The following is a 19,333-nucleotide window of genomic DNA, read 5'->3' as shown; positions in this document are numbered from 1 at the left end:
TGGTATAGTGACTCTGTGTATTCCTTCCATTTTCTTTTGATGCTTCCTGCATCGCTCAGTATTTTGCGCATAGAATCCTTCAGTATCGCAACTCTGAAGGATTCTATGCCGAGCGTGTTCTTCCTTTTTGGTTTTCTAACTCCAGGTCTTTGCACATGTCATCATAATAGTTTACTTTGTCTTCTCGATACACCCTTTGCAATCTTCTGTTCAACTCTTTTACTTCATCATTTCTTCTTTTTGCCTTAGCTACTCGACATTCAAGAGCAAGTTTCAGAGTCTCTTCTGACATCCATTTTGGTCTTTTCTTTCTTTCCTGTCTTTTTAATGACCTCTTGCTTTCCTCATGTATGATGCCCTTGATGTCATTCCACAACTTGTCTGGTCTTCAATCATTAGTGTTCAACGTTCAAATCTATTCTTGAGATGGTCTCTAAATTCAAGTGGGATATACTCGAGGCCGTACTTTGGCTCTACTGGACTTGTTCTAATTTTCTTCAGTTTCAACTTGAACTTGCATAGGAGCAATTGATGGTGTGCTCTGCAGTCGTCCCCTGGCCTTGTTCTGACTGATGATATTGAGCTTTTCCATCATGTCTTTCCGCAGATGTAGTCGATTTGATTCCTGTGTATTCCATTCGGCGAGGTCCTCGGGTATAGTAGCTATTGATGATGTTGAAAAAAGTATTTGCAACGAAGAAGTCTTACAAAATTCTATCATGTGAAAAACTGGCATCATTGCTATCACCATGGCCATATTTTCCAACTAATGATGCTTCTTCTTTGTTTCCAACTTTCACATTCCAATCACCAGTAATTATCAATGCATCCTGATTGCATGTTCGGTGAATTTCAGATTGCATAAGTTGGTAAAAATCTTCAATCTCTTCATCTTTGGCCTTTGTGGTTGGTGTGTAAATTTGAATAGTCATGTTAACTGGTCTTCCTTGTAGGCATATAGATATTATCCTATCACTGGCAGTGTTGTATTTCAGGATAGATCTTGAAATGTTCTTTTTGACGCTGAATGCAACGTAATTCCTCTTCAATTTGTCATTCCCAGCATAGCAGACCATATTATTGTCAGATTCAAAATGGCCAATACCAGTCCCTTTCAGCTCACTAATGCCTAGGGTATCGATGTTATGCATTCCATTTCATTTTTTATGATTTCTAGTTTTCCTAGGTTCATAGTTCATACATTCCTTGTTCCGGTTATTAATGGATACATGTGTTAGTCTGTCGTACTGTGGGGGTTTGTGTGTTGCTGTGATGCTGGACACTATGCCACTGGTATTGAAATATCAGCAGGGTCACCCATGGTGTAGGAAGAAGGACCTGGCAGTCTACTTCTGAAAGAAATTAGTCAGTGAAAACCTCATGAATGGCAGTGGAACACTGCCTGATACAGTGCCGGAAGATGAGTTCCTCAGGTTGGAAGGCACTCAAAAGGCTACTGGGGAAGAGGTGCCTCCTCAAAATAGAGTTGGCCCTAATCATGTGGATGGAGTTAAGCTTTCAGGACCTTCATTTGCTGATGTGGCACGACTCAAAATGGGAAGAAACAGCTGCAAACATCCATTAATAATCAGTACAGAATTACCATACGACCCAACAATTCCTTCCCTAGCTATATACCTAAAGGAATTGATAGTTGCACACTAATGTTCACTGCCCACTATTCACAATAGCCAAAGGTGGAAACAACCTAAATGTTCATCAACAGATGAATGGATTTAAAAAAATGTGGTATTATCAACACAATGGAATATTACTCAGTAATCTTTATTAAGAATTAAGTTCTGATACATGCTACAACATGGATGAACCTTGAAAACATGCTGAGTGAAATAAATCAGTTGCAAAAGGGAAAATATTGTATGATCCCGCTTATATATCTAGAACACTCAAATGTATAGAGCCCAGAGTTTACTAGTGGTTACCAGGAGGTGGGAAGGAGGGGAAAGGGGAAGTCACTGCTTAGGAGGCACTGAGTGTCTGTTAATGCTGGTGGAACATGATGAATGAAATTGAAGTCACTGAATTGTACATGTAAGAAACGTCAAAATGCCAAATGCTGTTATATGTATATTTTACCACACACACACAAATACACACTGTATGATTGCATTTATTTCAAGTTCTAAAACAGACAAACTAAAATACGGTGATGGAGATCAGAACTGTGTCTGCCTATGGGGTGTTGTGTAGGGAATGACTGGCAGGAGAAATGAGGCAACTTCCATGCGTGGTTGAAATACATGTTTTACTGTGTCTTACTTATACCTAAAAGAAGTGTCGTGGAGTAAAAAGCTCTCTTTAATAAACCTTGTTCTCAGTAAAAAAAAGAAGAAGAAGTTGGTCAAGCCCGGAGACTGAAAACCTTGGATAAAGGACTTTCTGACAACTGACAAAGAACCGAAAGGGACTTGTGGGCAAATGCTCAGTGACTCCGGAAAGACTGGATTCTGAAGAGGTCTAGCGGGCCAGTTTATATTTCCCAGTTCTTCTCAGGAGAATCTAGTGAGCATGTAGACTGGTTTTGAAAAGGTTATGGATTTAAAATTCAATACTTTAATCTTTTGTGTCTTTAACTCTTAAACTGAAAATTGTGACCAGGCTTTCCAAACTGGCCATTTATAGAGTTTGAAAGGGAAGTACATGGACAGATGAATATACCTAATGTGTCTGAAAATGTCCAAAGCCCTTATTTCAAAAGGAAATTCTCAGCTGGGGCCAGCTGAGGTCTGTGGAGTTGCAATGCCTTTCTGACTAAGCTGCCCAGACCGGCTGCACAGGCTTGGCATTCCTGGCTTTCTCGGACCTCTGAGTGTATACAGCCCAAGAATACTATCCTTTGTCCAGACCGCAGTCCACAGACTGCTTCCCTTTAGGTCACTGTTCCTTTACCCTGATGAATTGCTTTGCAATTCTTATCCTGAAATCTTTCAGTGCTGGGGTGGGGTGTGGACTTAACTCACATTTTGCTTCTGAGCAGGACTCTGGAATCCCTGGGGGCTGACATCTCAAATGCAAGGATTTCTCAGGCTGTCTAGGAAGTACTGAGGCTCCTGGGGCTTCCAGCCAGACCTCTTGCTGGGCAAAGGCAGGGTCTGAATGGAATGAATGATGGCAACAGGCGAGGGAGACCTAGAAGGTCTGGACTCCATCCCTTAGAGGCCATCTCTCCATTTTACAGAGGAGTAAGCCGAAGCCCAGAGATTAAAGACCTACTCTATGCAGCTGTCCCCAAATTTATAACTCTAGGCCTGTCTAGCCTCTAAGCTCCAGGCTCTTATATCCCACCTGGGTATCTCCCAGTCATCTAAACTCACTTGTTCAGAATGGGCTCTTACTTTCCCAACTCCTCACGCCTACACTGCCCCAGCCTCCTCTCCTCTCCCATCCATCCAAACCCATTGCAAGCCAAGTTGAGTAGAACTGCCCCATAGGGTTTCCAAGGAGGGGCTGGTGGATTCAAACTATTGACCTTTTGGTTAGCAGCCGAGCTCTTAACCATTGACAAAAAAAAAAAAAACCCAGGGTCCTCCTCAATTCCTCACCTTCCCTCACAGCAATCCTATTGATTCCAGTCCCAAATACATCTCAAACCTGTCCCTCCTCTCCATCCCGAAGCTGCCTCCTTGTCTAGCTCTCTCTGTTCAGCAGCCTTCTGCCCTTCCAGCTTCCAGATCTCCCAGCTTCTGCCCTTGCACACACTTCCACTTCTCAGCAAGCAGACTGATTCCTGTGATCTTTTTATTCCCTTGCCATACTGGCTTCCCAGAACCCTTACATTAAACCTGCACTTATCACTGCCAACAAAATCATGACTCCAAGGTTGCAGATTTGTGGTCTGCAGCTCTGGGCCACAGAAGGGCTTTGTTTGGAATGTTTTGAGGTCAGGAGAGGACTAAAGGAATCCTCAGTGGTCCTACCTTACCCATAATGGCAAGGAGAGGAAGCTCCCAGAGGCTGCCCCTATGGTCAGGTGTTTGGCACCTCCCTAAAAGGCCCTCTCTAAATGCAGGTTGCTGTAACCTCCTCCCAGGACCCCACTTTCTGCTTTAGGAAGCAGTAGGAAAAGTCTGCTTTGAGTCAGACAGTCCTAAATTCAAATCCCACCTCATTTAACCAATCTGTGCTTCAGTTTACCCGTCTGCAAAATGGAGATAATATTAACTAACACGGTACCTGATAGGGTTGCTGTGATAAGTAAATGACACTACTAACTGAAAGGTTGGCGGTTCAAACTCACCCAGTGGTGTCAAGAAATAAAGACCAGGCGATCTGCTTCCATTAAGATTACAGCCAAGAAAAACCTATGGAGCAGTTGTGCCCTGTGACATGCAAGGTGTCCACGAGTCAGAACTGACTGGCCGGCAACGGGGCTTGGTTTTTGGTATAAAGCTCTCGTCACAATGCTTAGCACACAGTAGGCGCTTAATGCGTGAATAAAGGCTATTGCTCGCATTGTAAGGAGCGAAGAGATAGCGCTGCCCAGGTTCACTAACAAGGTGGTAAGTTCCCCGTCACAGGAGTGTGTGCAAGAGCTACTTGGTGCCGAAAGGATTCTGCTGCCACAGACCCCTGACCTCCTAAGGTCCCTCTCAGCCTAGAGCAATCATGCTCCTCAGAGTCTGACTTTTGTCCCAGCGCTTCGAGCAACACCAGCCTGGGACGTGGCCGCGGCGTGCACCCCGCGTGTCAGGCGCCGCCTGCTGTCAATAAAGTTGATTTGAATCGGCTCCAGGCAGAGGGACGGCACCACCTCGGCCCCGCCCCCAGCTCCTCCTCCGGTGGGCGGGACACGCGGGCGCCGCGCTCTGTCATTGGGCCGCGGCGGCGGGGGAGGCGGGACCTGCCCACACTGGCCGAGCCCGCTGTGTTGTCTTGAGGCGGCGGCTAGAGGACACCGGCAAGATGGCGGCGGCGTCTGGGCTGGTGCGGAGGCCCGTTCGGCAGGTAAGCGGCAGCGAGGGGGCCCGGCGACTCCCGCGACCCCTGCCTACTCTGCGTGCCCTCTGAACGCCTCCTGTCTCTCCCTGCCAGGTGTCTGGGCTGCTGAGGAGGCGCTTCCACCGGACGGCGCCGGCGGCGCTGCAGGTGAGCGGCCCGGACGCTGGCCACCGGAGGGAGCCCCGGGGCCGAGGTCGGGGTCGCGCCTGCGCCGTGCCTGGGAGGTGTTCACGGCTCCTGGGGTCTGGGGAGTCCGCGTCCTGCGTGCTGCGCGCCCCCCGGCCTTTTTACCGGCCTGCCCTCTGCCTGGACAGCCTTTTCTCGTCCTGCAGATTCCTCCTTGTCTCTCGGAACTGTGCAGGCGTCACCTCCTCTAGGAAACCCTCTTGGTCCCCAAGTGGGTTTAGGACCCCAGTCCGCTCACCGCGCTGGAGCCTGGTGGATCTCGTGCCGCCTTGTCGCCTGTCACCCCGAAATGTCACACCTGCGAGGCTGGTTGGGCTCAGATGGGCGGTCTGTGAAAACGGGACTTGACGTTCCATTACCCACCCAACACCCCTCACCCCTTTTTTTTTAAATTAGGGGCGTCTACCAATCTGTGTGGTAAAATAACACTTATTGTAGTTGTAAGGCGCCCTGGTGGCGCAGTGGTTAAGCACTCGGCTGCTAACCGAAAGGTCCGCGGTTGGAACCCACCACCCCACTCCGCGGAAGAAAGCCTAAAGATTACAACTCTGGAAACCCCCTGAGGCAGATCTACCCTGTCCTATAGGGTCGCTGGGAGTCAGAATTGACTCCACTTTTTTTTTTTTTTTTTTGGTTTGGAGGGTGGCTGTAAGGATTAAAAAGATCCTGAACGCAGTTTGGCAGTGCCTAGGAAACCCTGGTGGCGTAGTGGTTAAGTGCTACGGCTGCTAATCAAAGGGTCGGCGGTTCGAATCCGCCAGGCGCTCCTTGGAAACTCCGTGGGGCAGTTCTACTCTTGTTCTGTAGGGTCGCGGTGAGTCGGAATCAACTCGACGGCACTGGGTTTGGTTTTGTTTTTTTTTTAGCACCTAGTGAATGCTGATGCCTAGTATCATTTATGCTACCTTGACATTTCTCTGCCCCATATTACACCAAGTGTATAAATAAAAAACCCAGTATTCTTTCTGCTCAGGAAACCACGTGCAAGCAGGTCTGACCAAGGGAAGCATTTTTCTTAAGCTTGGGTGCGCATCAAGGAAAGCAGTAACACACCCGAGACCAGCTATGTATGCTAGAAAATACTTCCAGAATTCAGTGAACTTTTTAAGAGAAGCCTGTTCTAGTGTTAGTTTTTTTATTGTATTCTGTGGGCAGTCTAGGTAAGTATAACAGGAGAGAATCTCCGTAGTATCCTAAATAACTCTGTAGCTTATCAACTGCCCATACCTGTGACAGGTGACAGTTCGTGATGCTATAAATCAAGGGATGGACGAGGAGCTGGAAAGAGATGAGAAGGTTTTTCTGCTGGGGGAGGAAGTTGCCCAGTATGATGGGGCATACAAGGTAATCAGAATACATGAAAGTTATACAAAATTGAAGTGGTCATTTGCTCCCAGGTATGCTTAAAAGTAACGGGGTCAACTCTCAATAATAGGTTAGTCGAGGCCTGTGGAAGAAATACGGAGACAAGAGGATCATAGACACTCCCATATCTGAGGTAAGCCTTCCAGCAAGAAATACGTTTGAGGGGCATATTGAATGAAGTGCATACTATTATCTTTATGGATTTTCACTCATTTTGTGCTTTGCTTTATAGATGGGCTTTGCTGGAATTGCAGTAGGTGCAGCTATGGTATGTAGTATTATCTGTGAAACTCATTCAAAGAGATTTTTTCCCTTTTAAAAACCTTGTTTGAATGTTGGAGGAACGGAGTGGTTGTTTGCCACACTTCAGTGCTGTGAGTTTCTGTTTTTAATATCTATGTTTTTGACTTGACAGGCTGGTTTGCGGCCCATTTGTGAATTTATGACCTTCAATTTCTCTATGCAAGCCATTGATCAGGTTATAAACTCGGCTGCCAAGACTTACTACATGTCTGGGGGCCGTCAGTCTGTGCCCATAGTCTTCAGGGGGCCCAATGGTGCTTCAGCGGGCGTGGCTGCTCAGCATTCACAGTGCTTTGCTGCCTGGTATGGGCACTGCCCAGGCTTAAAGGTGGTCAGCCCCTGGAATTCAGAGGATGCAAAAGGACTTATTAAATCAGCCATTCGGGATAACAATCCAGGTCAGCAGAATGACCCTTGGGTCTCTTTTGAACATTAAAGAACTAAAATGAAATCCTTCATAAAAGGGACAAGTAAAGGCTTCCTGGTGGCACAGTGGTTAAAGTGCTTGGCTCCTAACTGGAAGGTCGGCAGCTTGAACCCACCAGCCGCACGTTGGAGAAAGATGTGGTAGTCTGCTTCCGCAAAGATTTACAGCCTTGGAAACACTACGGGGCAGTTCTACTCTGTCCTGTAGGGTCACTATGAGTCGGAATCAACTTGATGGTAACAGGTTTGGTTTTGTTTTAGTGGGGCTTAGCCAGCTCATACAAAATGTTAATGATTTATAGACACAGTAAAGATAGTAAAGAATGTGATTTTTTTTCTTATCTTTGACTGTAATCAACTCAACGGCACTGGTTTTTTATTTTTGGTTAATTAGCACAGTGGAACATTTTACAAAATGAATGATGTTGTATATACTTTTTTAGTCTGATATAAGTATTTACTTTTGTTTAAATGTTTATTTTGTAGTGGTGGTGCTGGAGAATGAATTGATGTATGGAGTTCCTTTCGAATTCCCTGATGCAGCTCAATCAAAAGATTTTCTGATTCCTATTGGAAAAGCCAAAATAGAAAGGCAAGGTAAGAGAACTTAGTATACATTTAAACACTGTCTTTAAGCCAGCCCCTCTATTTATATTGCTCAAATCCAATTTAGAAGTTATTGCCTTTTACTTTGAATAAAAGCAATTGTAGATGAGCTCAAGTCAAAAATGTGTGGTGCCCTGATTTCTCCTGCAGTTGTCCTTGTCTAAGTTTCAGTCCCATAGGTCTGCATTTTGTTTCCAGGAAGGCTGCCACATCCCTCATGTCAACAGGATGAAGCTGAGCTGAAGACTTGACAAATGAGCAGAGCCACAGCTGGCTGAAGGGTGGTACAGCATCTTTAGTTTTAACCTGACCTCTGACCACTTTGTTTCAGGGACGCATGTGACCGTGGTTTCCCATTCAAGACCTGTTGGCCACTGCTTAGAAGCTGCGACAGTGCTGTCTAAGGAGGGAATTGAATGTGAGGTGGGTGGACATGCTTAGAGAATCAGAACGGCTCCTTTTAAATTTCAGACTCAGAATTAGGAGTTTGAGTTCTGTAAGAGATTAACTAGGTGTAACCAGTCTTGCCTTGTCTCTAAGTTTTGCCGCCATTTGAAGTGGGGAGCCTGCTTGTTTTTCTAATATTTATTCTTAGCTTTTTAACCACCTGAGCGCTGGACCTTTTAGAATAGTACCTGCTTTCTTAAGATCAACCTCAGATCTGGCAGTTAGGAGAGAGGGGAAACTGAGAAGTCAGGAAGCCTAACTCTGTCATATCCAGGACCTACCACTTACTAGTTAGGCTTGGGTGTGTTACGTGCTCTAAGTCTCAGCTCCATCAGCTATAAAATAGAGGTAACAGAAATACTGTTCCATCATAGGGTGATTGTGAGAATTAACACTCAGCCTAGTGCCTGGACATGGTATGGACTCAGATGTTAGTTATATTTATTTATTTATTTGTTGTTTTTTATTTTTTACTAATGATGAATACCGTGTTAAAAATATTTTTACAAGGTGCTTGATGTGGAAACGCAAGGACATTTAGGTCTGAAAAAGGAAATAGCTTACTTAAGGGAATCAGACAAAAGTCAGGATCTCTCCTTCCAGTTCTCTCCTTGCCCATATGTTTAAGTGCCATGGTGTTATATTTATTTTGACGAGAGGGCAGTTAAGGCCAAGGAAGGCTAAGTGGATTCTGCAAGTTAACAGAGCTGCTTGTACATGAGATTAAAGATTTTTTTTGAAAATTAAGTTTCCCCTTTTACATTTGTAGGTGAATAGGCAGATGAGATTTTCCTAGCCCAAAGATGGGCAAGAAACAAAAAAGGAAATGGTATGATGGGGACAGGGCTCTATTTGTGATGCGGTGGCTCTATAAATCTTATTTATTACATTACCTGTTTAGGTGATAAATATGCGTACCATTAGACCAATGGACATTGAAACCATAGAAGCCAGTGTCGTCAAGACAAATCATCTTGTGACCGTGGAAGGAGGCTGGCCACAGTTTGGAGTAGGAGCTGAAATTTGTGCCAAGATCATGGAAGGTACTTGAAAGAAACTGGTTCTTGGGTATAGTCAAGGTATAATAAACATGTGCACCTGAATATTGAATAAAATGATTAAAAGCTAGCAGTGGCCAAATGACCTGAACTTTCAACTTGTCAGTTTGGCCTTTCTCCTTTGACTGTTAAAAAGCAAAACAAAAGGCAGTTAGTTCCTCGTAACCAGAGTTCTTTTACCTGGTGTTTCCTCTTCAGTCAGCCACTCCTCTGGTGCCAAGGTGCTGTTGCTCAGCGAGTCTTCCCTTGCCTCCCTCTTAGCCTAGCCTTTATTCGCTCCTAGGTCCTGCATTCAACTACCTGGATGCTCCTGCAGTTCGTGTCACTGGTGCTGATGTCCCTATGCCTTATGCAAAGATTCTAGAAGACAACTCTATACCTCAGGTCAAAGACATCATATTTGCAATAAAGAAGACGTTAAACATCTAGTTTGGTATTAACTATTAAATCGTTGGAATTTCCTATTGAAAATACTTGCTGATATTTCACCTGGATTGTACTGAAGACCTTACTCAGAAAGCAATCTCTAAAGCAGCACCATGTTTTTGTGCTGGGATGAAGTCTAAATGTGCTTGTGTATGGAGGAACTCCCCGGGATTTTTTTTTTTTTGGGGGGGGGTCTGTTACATTGCCAGGTTCTTTGAACAAGACTGATGTAAAATGTTACTGTTTCACTAGACGTACAAGGTATGAATGTGGCCTGATGAAAGATACAGCCTAAAAGGTAACTTATGTGTATAAAAGTGTATCATCTACATTTACTCTTACATTGTTTTGATATGGAATAAAGGAATTCCTGACTATGACTAATTGCATTTCTCTATTCTTCAAATTAGGTGGAAAACTTAGGGTTCTATTAAATTAGTACCAAATGGAAAATAAGTTGATACTGTACAAAATTATTGCTTCTTTTTACTCAGCTGTCTAAAGCTTCATCCAAAATAGCAGAGCTAACTTTGGAAGGACTCAGGCCTCACAGCCCTCATCAGGAACTAATCACCTAGACCCAATCACTGGGAACGGGACCCTGTCCACAGACTCTTCGAATGCCTACTTCTAGTAAGGTTACCTTTAAAATTACAGCAAAATTCACGTCAGGTATTTTTCGCATTGCCAAAAGCCAGCCATCCTGTCATGCTGCTCTCTTCAGAAGCTGAGATGGAAAAGCTGGTTTAAATGAGTTTTATAATCACTGAGGTGGTGCCTAATGTAAATAGCAAGACAAGATTGTTAGCTCTTACTCATTAAAAGGGAAAATACAGCACAAAATAGGATAAGTGGGAAAGAAACTTAAGACTGTGGATCTAGTCTTTATGTTTATAAAAGGTGCTACAAGAAGTTCTCATTACAGACAACCCATTTTCTTGACGTGGTTTATTTTAATAAAAAATACAGCTGAACGTATATCACAGATTACATGAAACTATACACAGTGACGTTCTCTGCACAGTAACCAACACTGATGTGTGCACTTCAATTTTAAAATGGATTATTTATAACCCTTAAAGTGCAATTCATTTAGGAGTTTAAGCAAATCATAGGATAAAGAATCTTTCCAATATATGAGTGACAATAAAAAGATGATATATTTGTATAGTCTTTCAAAAATCAGGACTTATTTCTACAAATGCCAAATTGACTTGTAATAATGATCCCCCCACAAACCCCAAACTTAATTGCTGAGGATAAAGAAGATCCTCTAATTGCCAAGAGCTTTTTCTGATGTCAACCTATTTTGTCTGTTTTGATACATTGTAACTAAACTACGGGTCTAAAGTAGTTGCTCCAGCAGCCCTGAGTCTACAACCACACGGCCTTCCTGCTAGAATGCCACCAGCTTTCCCCAGTCTGCATTGGGGGAAATGGCCTCAGTGACATCACCATGTTATGGGCTAGAGTGTTAACGTCTTTAAGATGAAATCAAATAGCAAAAATGGGAGTTAGCTAAGAAATAACCAGAAGATGCTTTAGGATAAAGAACTATGAGAGGAACGTTTCTTAGGACCTGTCTGATGGGGTCGGAAGAATTGCAACACAAAGGCCATTCACTGCTGTAACTGAATATTGTCACTGTGTTTTTGTCCATTTCCTTCAGTTGCTGGAAATATTGATTCCAATATGCTGCTGCCTCAAAAGATGCCCATTAGAGAATGAACCAGACTCCCTTAAAATGGTAAAAAGAACAAAGGAGCAAAATACTTATCTCAAGGCAGCAACGCCAGCCCGACTTTTCTACTTGAATATTTCTCTCTTGAAAAGCCTCTTACACGAGTATCTGCAAAACAGTATGTGGCTGTACTGGCTCAGTAATTATCCAGGAAGAAGGTACTTTAGGGTTTGGGGGTGGGAGGGAAAAAAAGAGCTTTTCCCTCTGCGTGTAAACAGAAAGCTTCAGCCGATTTTAGGAGCGCTGTGATCACAGGTTTCGGCTTTCCTCAAAGTTCCTTTTTGGAAATTCTGGATGGAGCTGAGCAAGGCCCCTCTGCTCACACCATTCATAGCCTGGGACGGGAGCTGTGCCGGGGCCTCTGTGCTCGCTGGAGCCAAGGGAGCTGCTGGTGGTGCAGGCGGAGGTGGCGGTGGAGGCGGAGGCAATGCTGACGTCCCTGCGGAGGCGAAGGGGGCAGTCAGTGTCCACCTCTCCACCCGTCCTACACACACACGTGCTCAGGCCTGGGCAGAGCAGACTCTGGTGGGACTGTAAATGTTTTCCTTCAGGGGGACAAAGATACCCACTATGCTTTTTAAAAAACACTGAGCTAGAAGCATCAAAGGAGAATTAATCAAATGTGTCCATCTCTCCCAAATAACAGCTATGTGAAAAAAGACCATCTTAACATACAGTACAGACTACCCGAAACTCAACCCAACGATACTCTCTGCACAGATGAGTCTCGACTCCATTTCCAATATTAGTTAGGGTCTCAAAAGGAGTTCATCAGCTGCTTATCCAGGCCTGGGGCAGCAACCCCTGCCCCTAACTAGCAATGAAAGACGGACATTTGTACACACAAGGCTGGGCTACCTGAATACCAATTTCTAATAAGTAATGAACAGTTTTTCAGCTGTTCCAACATGCACAGTATCTGAAGGATGTGATTTAACATAAAGTGACAAACCACTCAGGGTTCCCGGCAAGGAGCCAGCGCCTGCTGGGTTACATGTTCCCGAGAAGAGTCTGTCTCCAATAATTATTTCCTATTAGGTTGCAGTAAAGAAACCAAATGCTAATAATTGTCAGCAATGCAAAGCATTGTAACAGAATTCTCAGGGATGAGTCTTCTTCAAGCAGTGTGCTTTTCCACTGTGGTCCAACCTGGGAACAGGACAGAAGTGCACTCAATGTGTCTCATTGCTGAAGCATCGGGAGAGACTGGGAAGCTGAGCTCTACTACCCCAGCGGGGTAGAAGAGGGAAACAGGACAGGTATCTAAAACTTCCCTCAGCTTCCAGGCACACCAACACCTGGAACTCCACTTTTGTACTTCTGAATCAATGAATGAAGTGTTCTCTCGGGACAACAGTCACCAAGTACAGAAAAGGCCCTGTCCTAAAGAACTGTCCTATGCCACAGTGTTAGTGCCCACCTGCTGTGACCCCGCAGCTCTCCATGACCCTGCCATCTGTTACTGTCTCCCTCTTCCACCCACCTGAGGGCCACGCCTAGGATACTTCTGCTAGGTGGCCTTCCCCACAACTGCTACCAAGCTGTGGTGGTAACAAGTACCGATCCCAATCAGTGCTTGAGTTCACATGGATGAGGAGTTCAGGATCACCAGGAAACTACTCAAGTGCATATTCCACCAAGTGTGACAGGAGGCAGTTAAAGTCTTAACAATTCCCAGAAGACCACTTACCTTCTTCTACACCTTTTACCCAAACCCAAGGCAGCTGAGATCTAGAAACCACACAGATACAGACTGGCATGCTCTGCAGTCTCGGGACTCTCGGTGATGGACGATGTGGCATACAAAGAAAGATCAAGTACAGACAACGAACACATGAACGACACGTCATTCTCACTAGCTCTATACGATATCAAAAAACCAATGAATGAAGTCCTATTATGTTCTATTCTAGGGTTCCCGGCTTTATGTCACGAGGTTACAAAAAAGAAAAAAGGACTTTAAATCTGAAATGACTGTTCAGGTAAGAAAACCAGGGAGAATGAGTGTGTGCTGTGAGCACTCCTCTGAAGGGCGCTCCTCTAGTGACCAGTGAATACCAGGAGGAGGGGAGACTGCCGCTGAAGGCTCTTGAAACTCAGATCTTGACTGGGCACCAAGAGTAAGCACTGCCCACAGGGGTGAGTGGGCACCATGCCGCCCTCCTTCCGGGCCCTCCCACCCCGGGGCCAGAGGGGGCAGCGGAGCCTGGAGACTCAGGACCAAGTGTGTGTACTTGGGGGGGCTCCACGGTTGCTGCCCCCCAGCTCTGAGCTTTGATCTTGGGTAGCAGAGTAACTGCAGGGTGAGGGACAGAAGACAGGCTCTGGGCAGCGACAGCACTTAGAGGTTCTACTGAAGGCGGGAAACTGACCGTCAGGAGACCGGCCACCCCTCCAGCCCAGGATTCCAGGAATTTAGAGATGGGCCTTCAGGGCCTTGACACAAAACACAGCTGCTTAGCTCTCGGGGGAACCAGCCCTTAACTTTGGCCTCATCAGCAGGCACTGGAAATTAAAAGCACAAATTCACTATCACAGAGTTTGGGGGCTTTGGGGTAGTGTTCACTAAATGGATCTCCATTTTCCAGGTGAAGGCTGAAGTTGTTGCCACTTTACACGAGTCTCTTTGAAAATATACATGCTGTAAATAACTGCAATGTCCAAAGTACTACGGGGTAACTTGTGCCTGTAAAGCAAATGGAAGCCTGAGGGTCTCTTTTCCTAAGAGTTGCTCACGAAAGGAGAGGCTGCTCGTTCAAAGGTGAGGAGCATGATCGCCCAGATGTCCGCTCACAGAGGGCCAGGCTGCTCCCAAAGGGCCTGTCGTCCTGTTAGGATTTTTTCCTGGCCTGGGACAACCAATGTGGATCTTGACGTGTACCGTACAATCAGGGCAAAGAAGGCCAGAGCTTAACTCAACAGCTCAGAACGCCCTAGAAAGGGAGAGCCCGTCCAGGGGTCAGAACATCAAAACTGGACGAAGCAGAGACAGAGACCTGGGCACTCACAGTCCCTGTCCACAGGCCCCATCCCATCAATTTTCTTTGGGCCTAGTCCATGGTCTGCAGTTCCCTCTAAAGGTCCACTGGGGTATAAGTTACAACACACAGGTAACACTGGGGGTACGGGGGTAGGGAGGGCTAACGAGGACCAAATTCAGAGTGAGCTACTGGTCCTGTGACCAACCTGGGAACAAGTGCCTAAAACCTGAGTGCACACTGCCTCAAATGTGACTGAGTATTCTCCCCACCCTCCTCCAGCCCCAAGAAACCTCTGGATCCCTTATCCCCAGGCCACAGATAAGACCTGACAGATTCCACATTAGATCAATTAATGAGCTCACACAGCTTTTAAAAATATCGGCCTGCAATAATACAATGGGGGATGTTCCAAGAGAGCTTATCTGTAATTACAAACAGCAGTTCAGGGCACTGAACTGGCACGGAGGAAATAAAAGGATGTGAACGTGTGGTGTACAGCTCCTGCCAGGACGACCAACGTGACCGTGCCAGATGCCCTGCCACGCCAGGGGCTGATCTAGGGAGTCAGCTCTCCGTGTGGTCAATCCCATGCCGACCTTTCAGGTGGCAAAAAGTGTGATGCCTGAATACAAACCAGGCAGTGGGCTGCAGGGGCCGCCAGCAACGCTTCCGCTGAGCACCTGAGACTCACCACTGTGCCCTCGTCCCAGTTGACCTTTCCAGTCTCCCCTTCTCTTGAGCAAAAACCCTAAGACCCAACTACTCCGCCCTCAATGGGACTCTTCCACCAGCCCAGAGGGGAACGTGGCAGTCTAGCTGAGGCCCTGGCAGGAGAGCACAGATAGCTGCAGCAAGGGAGAATGCCTTGCCAGAAACATCCTTGACAGCCTCTTAGAAAGGACGCCTGAGGGTCCACTTACCTCGGGGCCAGCGTTAGCAGGGGGCAGTCTAGCGGTCTGTGTAGGTCTGAGTTCCTTTGTGGTCCACACACATAGGTGGGGAGGCCAAATGGCCACCAAACAACACAGACGTACCAGCCACCCTCAGGAGAGAAGGCAGAGCATGACCCCGGAAGCAGGCAGCACCAGCTCTTGGGAGAATTGTTAAGTATGCTTAAAGAGAAGACCCATTTTTCCCTACTGTCAGTTATAAAAGCCAGTAAACTGTCTCCTCGTAACCAGGAACTCACTGCCTAGCTCCTTTTTCCCCTTCACTGGAATAACTAGGAGGCAAGATTTTAGCAGCAACAGGACTCTGAGAGGCATGGTGTCCAAAACCAAAACATGCCCAAATGCCATGCAGCAGATGCGCAGGGTTCAGACTCCTTTTAAAGCTGTATTTTCAAGTTAAAATAAGAGTGGAAAATGAAGATTTTGAAGGTCACAATGAAAATGAAATGAATATAAATGAAGTCACTGGGGGTGCTTTTTAAAGATGCTGTATTTCATTTAAATGTTCTGATAAGGCAATAGTCTCAAATCAGCTTTCCCACTTGCTCATCACTTCAGTGATCTAGACGCACAGGGTCCCATTTCACATAGAGAAACAGAGCATCTTTAAAGTTAGAGAAATCAGCATAGCTTACTTTACCGAAAATTCACGTTCAAAATGGTGCATGCTCTACTGAAGACAGCAAAGAGAGAGAGAGAGAGAGGGGGACACAGTCATTATTCAGATCTTAGTATCATTTATCAAACAACAAGAGACAGTAAAATACTCGTCTGAGTCACACGCTGATAATTCTCACCGCAAAGCTAGGAGATCCTTAAATCAGTGCAGTGGTTTGTAAGCACAACACTGACCCTTTTACGACACGGCAAAAGCGCTAACAAAGTAACCAACAAATTGCTTTCCTCTTCCCCTTCCATTTTCTGAGCCAGTTAGGTGCTATTTCTATTTATTTACAAGCATAACACTTATTCCAGAAGCATCCTGAAGGTTCTACCTCCCCTGAAAAGCGTAATGGGTACAGTGAGTATGCTTAGTTCTCTTACTAAGCAAGGACGGCTTATCAAGAGGGCAGAAAAATGAAAACTCACTTCCTTCCAAACAATCTCTCCGTTGTCTAAGACGGAGACTCGTCTTTTTTAAGGCTGGGAAGAGTGTAAGCATAGGGCAGGTCTGAGGAGGGCTCCTGGGCAGGCAGGCAGGCCAGCCCTGGGAAGGAGCAGCGCCCCCCAGAGCCTGCCATCTGGAAGCTGAGTCAGGCAGTGGGTGATCTGGGGGATCCAGCATTAGCTTACTGGCAACTATAAACCATTAAAAAAAGAAAAGGCAAGGCAAACATCTGTCTTGTCTTTCTTTCTAACTGACTAGGTTCCAGGTTAAATGTGAAGGATAAAAGCTTTCCCTGACAGTAAATCACAGGGTTCCCAACGAACCAACTCTGCCCCATTGTCCAGAGGATAACTCTCCTGGGTGGGGGAGCTGGGGGGGTGGGGGGGGCAGACCACTCACATGGGGAGCAGCTCTGGAAGACACCAAGGATGCTGGCAACACTGTCCTGCCTGCCCCGACCACACCAGGGAGGAGCTCGCACCCTTGGGCTTGGGAGTGGGCTGGCAGGCTGCAGCAGCACACAGAGAGAGCACAAGCCAACATGCTCTTCAGAGAGAACCCGAAAGGGCAGAAAGATGGTGCCTGAGGTGTGCATGTATAGCTTTTGAGAAAAAGAGGTAATTCTTATGGCCACGCATCAATTTTGAGCCTAGGTAGGTGACTTAGGCAGGCAAATTCTAGAAGCTCTTTTGTGTCTTATTAAGTCTTACCCTTCCTTCCTATTACTTAAGGTTACAGTCACTCTCTGTGCCCATATGTATGTTTTCCCTCCTTCAGTCCCCAGATTCTAAACTCCCCTTTCTCATCATTCATTCTTACAGCCTGGGGTTCCTACAAAATGGCAGTTCTCTCTTTTCAAAATCACTGCTTAAACTTTCATCCACTGTAGCAAGAGGGGCTGGGAATCCCTGATGTCTACATTCATGGCATCGCCTGCCCGGTAGCACTTTACTCTTTACAAAGCCTTGTCGTGTGCATTATCTACGTACTAAAGAGTAGGAAATCCTAAAAAAACAAAATACGACAAACAAAAAACAGCCTCAAAGAAGGGAAATTACTTGTCCAAGTCTCAGCGGGAAAGTGGCTGAGCTAGGACAGAAGCCTGGGCTTTCTAGCTCTGCGTTCAGAGCTGTCTCCATTCCTGCAAGCAGTGTTTAGCAGCAGGGGTCCCAGAGAGCACCCTGGAAAGAGCGGACCAGAGCAGACACTCAGCACAAATCTGTGGGCTAAATGTTTGAGTTTCTACTGCTCCCCAGCTGTGTGACCTTGGTCAAGCCCCTCAGTCCCGCTAGAGCCTCAGTTTCCTCATCTGTAAAATGGACATACAGTATAATACACCATCTCTGACAAGCAGGTAGTCATGAGGATTGGATAAGCAGTAAGTATAAATCACTTAGGTGCCTGGCACAAAACAGTCCTCAAAATAGATGTTAAGATACTAGCAGTAAAAAAGAACAATCCCCAAAATAGACATTAGATACTAGCAATAAAAACAAACAGCTTAGAGTCTCCTGCTTGCTAAGGTTCCTTAAAATGCTCTTTTGCAAACCTTTTTTTTTAAAAAAAAAAAGGCAAGGCCTGGCTGCTCTCAAAGGGTTTCGGAAGGATTTGTGTGTGGGTGTAAACTGGGACTTGCTAAACCACTCGGCTCCCTAAATACAGAGTGTAAATATTAGTTGGTGACATTTACCATGAAATAAGTAAGAACAAGGAATTTTAAAGTTCATGAAAGCATGACCTTCCAGAATTAGAAAACATAACCTTTAGCAGGAAAGAAAGTGCTAGGGATGTCTCGCTGGAAAAATAGGGGTCTCAGAAAAAGTTTTAGAAAATCCGGCTTCACCCAATGAAATCACCACTAGACTTTGGGAGATGATAGTTCTCCCATCAATTTGGTAAGGACCTCCAGAGGAGGCCCCTGGGAGGGAGTTGCAGTAAGAAAAAGGAGGGGCTTGAGCCATTGGCAATTGCTGGAAAGGGCTCCTGAGTATAAGACGCCCTCACTTAGAAACAGCTGTCATTTTTGCTGCATCCTAAAAGTAACGGAGCTTAATACCACCCTTAAACCAAACAGACCCGTTGCTGTTGAGTCGATTCTGACTCATAGCGACCCTATAGGACAGAGTAGAGCTGTCTCATAGGGTTTCCAAGGAGTGGCTGGTGGGTTAGAACTGCTGACCTTTTAGTTAGCAGCCAAGCTCTTAATCACTGCACCACTAGGGCTCCAGAACGACCCTTAGCTACCATATATGTGCTTACAAGGGACGTCTTCAGGAAGAAAGGCACTGCTCCCAAACTCAACTTGCCTACATTGATCTATTGCTGTGGCTCTACCACAGAGCAAATTGCCAACGGGTAGGATTCACGGTGGAATTCCAATATGCTTAATTAGAAGGAACTTGTGAGATGGCTCCAACTTCTGTGCCTTTTACAGTGGAGGTAACTAAAACCCACAGGCGGAAAGTGACTCACTCAAGGTCTCGCGGTAAGTGAGCGTGCTGAGGGCTTACTGTGCGCCAGGTGCTGTTCTATACCTTTACATGTGTAGCTCCTGAGTCCTCTGAATAGCCTATGAGGCCCGCACTGCTGCCACCCTCCTTTACAGATGGGAAACCTGAGTTCAGGGAGGTCAAGTAACTTGCCCAAGGCCCCAGAACTAGCAAGTGGTGGCCTCAAACTTAGATTCCCCAACCAGTTCTCACCAGTCCCCAGGTTTGGTTGTATCTGAGGTGCTGCCTTGAGCAGGATACTTTTTTAATACTGGCACTGGAAAATAA

At 45.9% G+C, this 19,333-nt stretch overlaps 2 protein-coding genes across 12 annotated transcripts in view; one reads left to right on the top strand and one right to left on the bottom strand.

The window, feature by feature from the left end:
* Positions 1-4,887: 4,887 nt before the first annotated feature.
* On the top strand, positions 4,888-10,156 carry PDHB (pyruvate dehydrogenase E1 subunit beta). The gene is made up of 10 exons (XM_049861791.1): positions 4,888-4,965; positions 5,053-5,106; positions 6,382-6,489; positions 6,581-6,643; positions 6,743-6,778; positions 6,926-7,211; positions 7,726-7,836; positions 8,177-8,268; positions 9,194-9,335; positions 9,634-10,156. The coding sequence occupies exons 1-10, from the start codon at positions 4,924-4,926 to the stop codon at positions 9,777-9,779; spliced, it is 1,080 nt and encodes a 359-aa protein (XP_049717748.1). The 5' UTR covers positions 4,888-4,923; the 3' UTR covers positions 9,780-10,156.
* Positions 7,594-19,333, bottom strand: part of PXK (PX domain containing serine/threonine kinase like) — an 89,709-nt gene continuing 77,969 nt past the window's right edge. For 3 of the 11 annotated variants that reach the window (XM_049861778.1, XM_049861781.1, XM_049861782.1), the window contains 2 exons: positions 10,420-11,956; positions 7,594-7,806 (listed from right to left, as the gene is read on the bottom strand). In XM_049861778.1, coding sequence (XP_049717735.1) covers positions 11,742-11,956 — 215 coding nt within the window. In that variant the 3' untranslated portion in view covers positions 7,594-7,806; positions 10,420-11,741. Of the gene's footprint in view, positions 9,391-10,419; positions 11,957-13,207; positions 13,242-16,083; positions 16,122-19,333 lie in introns of those variants that run through there. The other 8 variants (XM_049861789.1, XM_049861780.1, XM_049861787.1 and 5 more) reach the window with 8 other exon arrangements.

The sequence above is a fragment of the Elephas maximus genome, chromosome 20, assembly GCF_024166365.1.
Source record: "Elephas maximus indicus isolate mEleMax1 chromosome 20, mEleMax1 primary haplotype, whole genome shotgun sequence".
NCBI lineage: Eukaryota > Metazoa > Chordata > Mammalia > Proboscidea > Elephantidae > Elephas > Elephas maximus.
The sequence above is the reverse complement of the archived record's forward strand: the minus strand, read 5'-3'. Positions and strand labels throughout refer to the sequence as shown.